Source organism: Sebastes umbrosus, chromosome 12 (assembly GCF_015220745.1).
Source record: "Sebastes umbrosus isolate fSebUmb1 chromosome 12, fSebUmb1.pri, whole genome shotgun sequence".
NCBI lineage: Eukaryota > Metazoa > Chordata > Actinopteri > Perciformes > Sebastidae > Sebastes > Sebastes umbrosus.
Genome location: NC_051280.1, coordinates 765,312 through 772,507, shown reverse-complemented (window position 1 = coordinate 772,507; position 7,196 = coordinate 765,312). Strand labels below are relative to the sequence as shown.

The 7,196-nt window shown below is 40.6% G+C and overlaps 1 protein-coding gene across 1 annotated transcript; it reads left to right on the top strand.

The window, feature by feature from the left end:
- Positions 1–562: 562 nt before the first annotated feature.
- LOC119498678 lies at positions 563–6,683 on the top strand. The gene is made up of 6 exons (XM_037787724.1): positions 563–696; positions 2,509–2,560; positions 2,619–2,724; positions 2,856–3,575; positions 4,831–4,930; positions 6,641–6,683. Exons 1-6 carry the CDS (start codon positions 563–565, stop codon positions 6,681–6,683), a joined length of 1,155 nt encoding a protein of 384 aa, XP_037643652.1.
- Positions 6,684–7,196: the final 513 nt, after the last annotated feature.

The following is a 7,196-nucleotide window of genomic DNA, read 5'->3' as shown; positions in this document are numbered from 1 at the left end:
TTCCGAAAATCTTTGCTAACACAGCACATGTTCCTCCATGCGGTCGGTATGTACGTTAGCTAGCTAACGTTAGGTCGCTAGCTGTTCTCAGCTTAGTCCACATTTAAATACTATAGTAGTATTACTATTAGGTAGCAAGAAACTAAAAGGGAGACGAGGCAGTATCGCTCTTGTGTTTCTAGAAGTTTCAATTGTCAATTTTGCCGCCGTGCATGTGCTACTAAATATGCATATGCATAATTAGGCATATGAAAGTTCACCAAAACACCCCCCACATCAAATTAAATGTGCTTTCCACAATCGTAACCGTTCATTTGTCAAAGTTTTAGCTTTAAAATGCCATGTATATATATATATATATATACATGTGTATATATATATATATACACATGTATATATATATATGTATATGTATATATATATATATATATATATACATACTGGAAAAACAAAGTTAGTAAACTTGTGTTGGGTCGATTATTTCTCTGTTGTTACAATGCTAATGGTTTTCAAGGTTGTGCAGTTGGTAATCTTTTGAGCCAGATCAGGTCAGGTACAGGTGATGGAGAGAATACTGTTGAGCAAGCAGGGGACTCATATGAGCATGCTGGTGTTTCAGATGAGCAAGCAGGGTGCTCAGATGAGCATGCTGGTGTTTCACATGAGCAAGCAGGGTGCTCATATGAACAAGCAGAGGTATTGGCTTCTCATGTTAATGTTGACATAGAGGGAGAGCAGGCAGAGGTGTTTCCAGAAAGCACAGAGGAGCCACTTTTCCTAAAGAACTTGGCTTTGTTTTACCTTAAACTTCAAGCTAAGTTGTTGCTCCCATCTACAGTAATACAGAGCATTATTGAAGATTTCCAGGCAGTGCATGATATACGTCAGTCTCATTTGTTTCATAAACTGAGTGAAAAATTAGGAACCTTAGGGATTCCTGATGGTGATGTAAAGAATGTATTAGATGCCTTGAAATCAGAGGATCTATTCTGGGCTTGCAACACTGGTACTTTAAAAACGGATAAAAGAAGAAAAACGTTTTTTAGAAATGAGTTCAGATATGTTGAACCATTGCCTTTGTATCTTGGCAAAGAAAAAGTATTCAGTACACTTGTTACAGATCTCAAAGATCTAGAGGAAAATGGCATAGCTACACTTGATGGGCAGGTGAAAGGAACACTATGTGCCATTGCTGGAGATAACCTTGGATCACACGGCATTGGCGGTTTCGTAGAAGATTTCAGCAGGAGCACTTACTTTTGCAGATTTTGTGACATAGATCGTGTAACATTTATTTCCACACCACTGGCAAGGTCCTCTCCCCGAACAGTGGAGTCCTATAAAAATAATCTGCAGCAGATAATTGCAAATGACCTACACTCATCTGTTGGTATTAAATCTAATTCCAAGTTTAATGAACTTGCTTTCATTCATGTTTGTAACCCTGGTTTACCTCCTTGCTTGGGCCATGATCTTTTTGAAGGCATCGTATCATATGACCTCGCACTGTATATCAGCCATCTTGTTAAACAGAAGGAGTTCACTTACTTGCAATTAAATCAGCGCATACATCACTTCAGGTATCTTGGCAATGACGCCAATAACAAACCATGTGATGTTAATCCTGGAGGTGAGAAGTTAAGTGGGCACGCTGTCCAGAATTGGACACTGCTCCAAGTCTTGCCAGTCTTGATAGGGGACAAGATTGACAGGCCAGTGGAAAATGAAGTGTGGCAACTTGTATTGCAGCTTAGACAAATTGTCGAACTAATTTGTACACCTGCCATCACCACGGGCTAGATAGCCTACTAGAAAGTACTGATAGATGAGTACATTGTCAGTAGAAAGGAGACTTTCCCTAGCCATCCCTTTAAGCCAAAGCACCATTATGTAATGCATTACCCAGACTTCATAATGTGTTTCGGGCCACTTATTCGCTTGTGGACCCTACGTTTTGAAAATAAGCACACATACTTTAAACAGTGTGCTCGGAAACTGCACAACTTCAAGAACTTGTGCTCCACTCTAAGTGAAAGGCATCAACTACTACAAGCTTACTTAAGCGCTGGTGCTGTGTTCCCACCATCTATAGTTGTTGAAAGAAGCACAGATTTCTATGTGAATGACTACAACGACAAGATAAAACAATCTGTTGCCCACCTTAGTTTGCTACCAGGTAACACAGTCTCTGCACACGAAGTTCAAGTAAAAGGTACACTTTACAAAAAGAGCATGTGTGTTGTTCTGGAACAAAATGACGAGGGACTGGTATTTGGTAAAATTAAGTTAATTCTCATTACTAAAAGTACCCAGGTATATTTTGTGACTGAAAAATGCCAATCTGTCTGTCTAGTTGACCAAGGGGTGCATTGTCTATCCAACACAGAGAATACAACAGCACAATACTGTTGTATTGAACAGGGAGAGCTGGCAGACTATTACCCTTTCCAGAATACAGTATGCTGGGCTTGTCTGTAATTGCATTGCACCATTCTGTCCCATCCCTAGCGTAATGTCTGACGACGCTGTTGCATGGATCTGGGAGTTCATCCAGGCCACAGTCCCGAGTCTTCCAGAAGAGAAAAATGAAATGATTGGCCGAAAAGCTGTTACTGCAGGGAGTAGAAAGAAGAGAAGACCTGAAGTATGTTCGAGAGGAGGATATGGTGGAGTTCATCAGGCCCATCCAGTGTAGGAAACTCCTTGATTGCTGGAAATCACAAGGTAATTATCTGGAGTAATTCAGTTGATGCTGGTAATGTGCATATCATTTCTCTCAACAAAAAAATTAACAGTTGGTGAGAATAAGACTTGGTGTTCTTCTCTTTTTCAGATCCAATGAGCAGTGCTGTGACCCCACCCAGGCAGTTGTCCTCCAGCAACTCATCTGTTACAAGCCCTTCGTTGTCAAGTAGTTCCACGTCCTCTCCTCAACCATCTCCACGTCCACATATTAAGAAAAACTAAAATGCCTCCGGAGCTGCTGTCTACGGTTATGAGCGGTAAGAGGCCCTCGCCATCTGACAGACAGCAGTTTGTGAGAGTGCTAGTCGATGAAATGAGAAAGCACGGAGCTAACCCTACAAGACCACAATGCCTCATCATCACCAGAAACGGGATAAGAGAATACCCCCAATCCTTTGCCGATACCATGGACGATGGCAAGACAATGATTGGTGGAGGCTATGAATCACTTCTGAGCCAGGTTAAAGTAGGTGTAGAGCACTTGAACAGGAACAACACCCTTACTCGACATAGAGCATCAAAGGATGCCACAGGGGCTATCCCAGCCCGAGGACCGGCAGACAGCTATGGGTGCACAAGATGGCAGCCAGAGCTACCACCTGAAGAATCTGAAGATAGCCTTGAAGGTCTGCGACAAAAGATGACAAATATCTTCAAACATGAAGGTTTGGGGGGTGCAGGAAGGGGGGAAATACACAATTTGATGGAGAAAACGTATTATCTGCAACGCAAATCGATCAATTCCACACCAGCCGCCCCTCTGGAGGACATTAAAAGTTTCTGCCGAGGAGCATGTGTGCACACTTTGAACTGCTCCCAGACATTCAGATCCTGAGAATAATGGAGGCATATCCTGAAGACCGGGGCAGAATCATCTCAGAATACTTCAAGGCAAATCCCAGTAACGATGAAGTGTAGAAGGTCCTCTCCCAACGTTCCCCTACATTCTGGATCTGCTGATGGCACACTTCAAACAGAGGAGAGATGCCCTCACCTTGCAGGCAGATGTGAGTATAACTGATGTAGTTTATTTCAGATTAAGACTTTGAAATGATTGAAATGCAATGAGTGGAGCTCAGTAGGATTTTTAAAATAATTTCTTTAAAAGTGAAATTGATGACAACTATAGTTAAAGCATTGTTTAATTGTATTAACATTAACTTAGAATTGCAATGCCTATTTTGTCTCCTATATAGGTGTCAGACACAGCGGCGACTGTGAAGACATCCCTCACCCTTCCTGATAGCCCTTGGTTGATCATTCTAGGTAAGCACTAAGCCCCACGTTTCTACTTACACTGTACTAGTGCACATAGGCAGAGTCTTTCTATTGAGCCTGTCAGCAGGCAGTCAGAAGGTGTGGGGCAGGCAGGAAGACGCTGCTCGCCGCTGGAGTGGGAGTTCAGTTGTAGTGAGTTTCTATGGTTATGTCTTCTATATTGTATATAATACACACACCTTTACATTCTTATCAATAGATACTGATTCATAAACAGTTGTGCATACAGAAATGGATAAATAAATACATAGTTTTAGATGGTTAATAAATAGTTGACTCTATAATACATACACAGCAGGCTATGGAATATCATTTCTCTGATTCTTCTCTGATATGTAAATAGTTTGTTTGATCTTTTCTCTCTCTCTCTGTCTGGATTAGGGTTTAGATTCCTAAAGCTTGTAAATGTGTAAATAGTTTGTTTGATATTCTCCCTCTCTTTGTAGATTTTATTTTATTTGTATTCACTTTTTTACTTGATTTCTCCTTCACTGCAACCGACACAACCACTAAGCTTTATGCAAATGAGTGCGCGATGGTGTCGCAAGTATGTAAATGTCTACCTGGATCCATCAAAGAGCAGTGCAGTAGATGAGGAGCATCTCACATCCTGAATCATCTAGCAGAGGCTTCCATTTTTTTAGAAAGATTTTCAAATATCAGTTGGAAATGCCAATACCATACAAAAACAATAAAGCGGTAAGTGGCCACTTGATAATACGTCAAATAGTCAATTTGGTATTCAGCCTAAAGCTTTGTGCATTGTGTTTCAGGTCCAATGATTTCCGACCAGCGTTGGATGGTAAGCATCGAGGGTCAGCTGGTGTGTGAAGGAGCATTGTTTGGACCACAACTTCAACCTCCAATATCAAGATCACGCTGCCTGCACACTTGAATTCATACAGAGGTAAGTTTGAATTCCATATAGTCATTTGTGTCAGATGTTTGGGCCTTGCAGCCATCCTTGCATCTATCTATGTGTGATAGACATACGATCAGAGAGTAGGGTATGGATCTATCTATGTGTGATAGACATACGATCAGAGAGTAGGGTATGGAGAGTTCATTCCAAAATAAACTTAAATGATCACTTGGATGTTTGGGTGTGTATGTGTGGTTCTAAAATATAGACAAGAAACATAAAAACAGTATTAGCCTTCAATAATATAATTTCATATATAAATTAATAACCCATTGCTATTAGTCTTGAATAATTAAATGAAATAGACTGGTTAAGTTAAATGTAGGCATTCTGGTTTATATGTGAAATACACTTCAACTCAATTGCTGGTTTAGCCAGATTGAGCAATACTGTGGTCAACAGAGCCCTCTAGTGGACAAATAGCATGTACTGCAGCACTGAAAACGGCACATGGCGAAACACTGCAAATGTAATAAAGACATGCACTTATTAGGGCTGGGCGATATGGACACAATCTTCTACCCTGATAAAGATCATTTCATATCTCGATAAAGATATATATCACAATGTAGCACATGTTCTGGTAATTCAATAAATAAAAAGTCCATATGAAATAAGCACATAGTAAAGTCTATTTTCGTATACTCCTGTGTGAATTAAATACTTGACAAATGAAATGTACCCAGTATTTGATCATTTTATAAAGAACTTTACGGACAACAGATAGCCTGCACTCCAACTCTGCTTGTGGTATTCTTTGCAGAAGATTGTTTTGGGGTCTGTGTGTGACGTTCTTACGAGCTCTTCTTGTTTCGGGGTCTGTGTGTGACGTTCTTACGAGCTCTTCTTGTTTCGGGGTCTGTGTGTGACGTTCTTACGAGCTCTTCTTGTTTTGGGGTCTGTGTGTGACGTTCTTACGAGCTCTTCTTGTTTCGGGGTCTGTGTGTGACGTTCTTACGAGCTCTTCTTGTTTTGGTTGGGCTAAGTCTGAGTTTCTGCATGTTGTGCCCTCTCAAAGTAAAACAGCTGTTAGCTACAACTCCGCCTGGCTCGCACATGGGAGAAGGTTGCCTTCAGGGCTTTCTACAATAAAGGGTTTATTTTAACCCAAACTACTACTAACCAAGTTTGTTTGTTGCCTAAACCTAGGAATATTTCAGGCAGAAAGCCCTGAAGACAAACTTCTCCCATGTGCGCCCGGCACCCACATGCTAGGGACGTAAAGAGTCGTCCAAATGACATCAATATTGCCGTAAAACAGTTCAGCCACTCGTTTTTTGACATCACGATAGAAACAATATAGTCAATAAAACAATAAAATCTAAACGATAGACATTTCTTATATCGTTTGATGATATATATATATCGTCATATCGCCCAGCCCTAGTACATATGTACATAATTATCAGAGTCATCAAGTTACCAAAAAACACTCAATGTTATATGCATATTCCAAAAGTGTGACACTCATAAAACATCAGGCAAGTAAGCTATATTAGCAAGAAATATTTCACCATGTCCACGTGTATCTACTATATTATGCATTACAAACATAAAGCATGAAAAAGAACGATTTGGGGACTTATAATAAATCAGGTATTATTTATACTAACAATATTTGGTGGTCTAATATTAGGTAAGAGGTGGTTTGATTCACATTTGTGTCTTTTTGTTTTACCTTGCTATGCCTTGTAGAAGCTGTGTCGGGATCAACCCAGAGAGAGGGACAAAGGAATGACAGGGAAAGGTGACCAGCAAGAAGAGCGGGAAAATGGTCCATAAGAAAGTGACATCCCTGAATCCTCATGTGTGCACCCTCCTGCGGAAGCTCATGGATTTCGAGTGGGACTTTGTGAGTTTAACAATCAGATCCCTGACTCCGTCTGTAGAGTTCAAATGCACAGACACAAACCCTCCATATCTCACTCAATCACTGACAATCCCTTTATGTCTGTGTCTCACTCAATCACTGACAATCCCTCTATGTCTGTCTCACTCAATCACTGACAATCCCTCTATGTCTGTGTCTCACTCAATCACTGACAATCCCTTTATGTCTGTCTCACTCATTCACAATGGTAGTTTGATTTGTAAGGGCTATTGTTGTATTTGTTATTTCATTTTGTTTACAATGTTCAAACTGGCATTATTTCTATGTTTAATATTGACAACATTGAGCCAGCACACAGTATTGTTCAACAGCATGGTTCTGCCTAGTGAACACCCCCCACCCCCAGTGTAACGGGGAGGC

Coding starts and splice junctions, on each gene's coding strand:
- LOC119498678 (XM_037787724.1), top strand. CDS start 563: ATGGAGAGAATACTGTTGAGCAAGCAGGGGACTCATATGAGCATGCTG. Junction 2,561..2,618: donor GGGAGTTCATCCAGGCCACA/GTCCCGAGTCTT, acceptor CTGTTACTGCAG/GGAGTAGAAAGAAGAGAAGA. Junction 3,576..4,830: donor CTGCTCCCAGACATTCAGAT/CCTGAGAATAAT, acceptor TTGGATGGTAAG/CATCGAGGGTCAGCTGGTGT.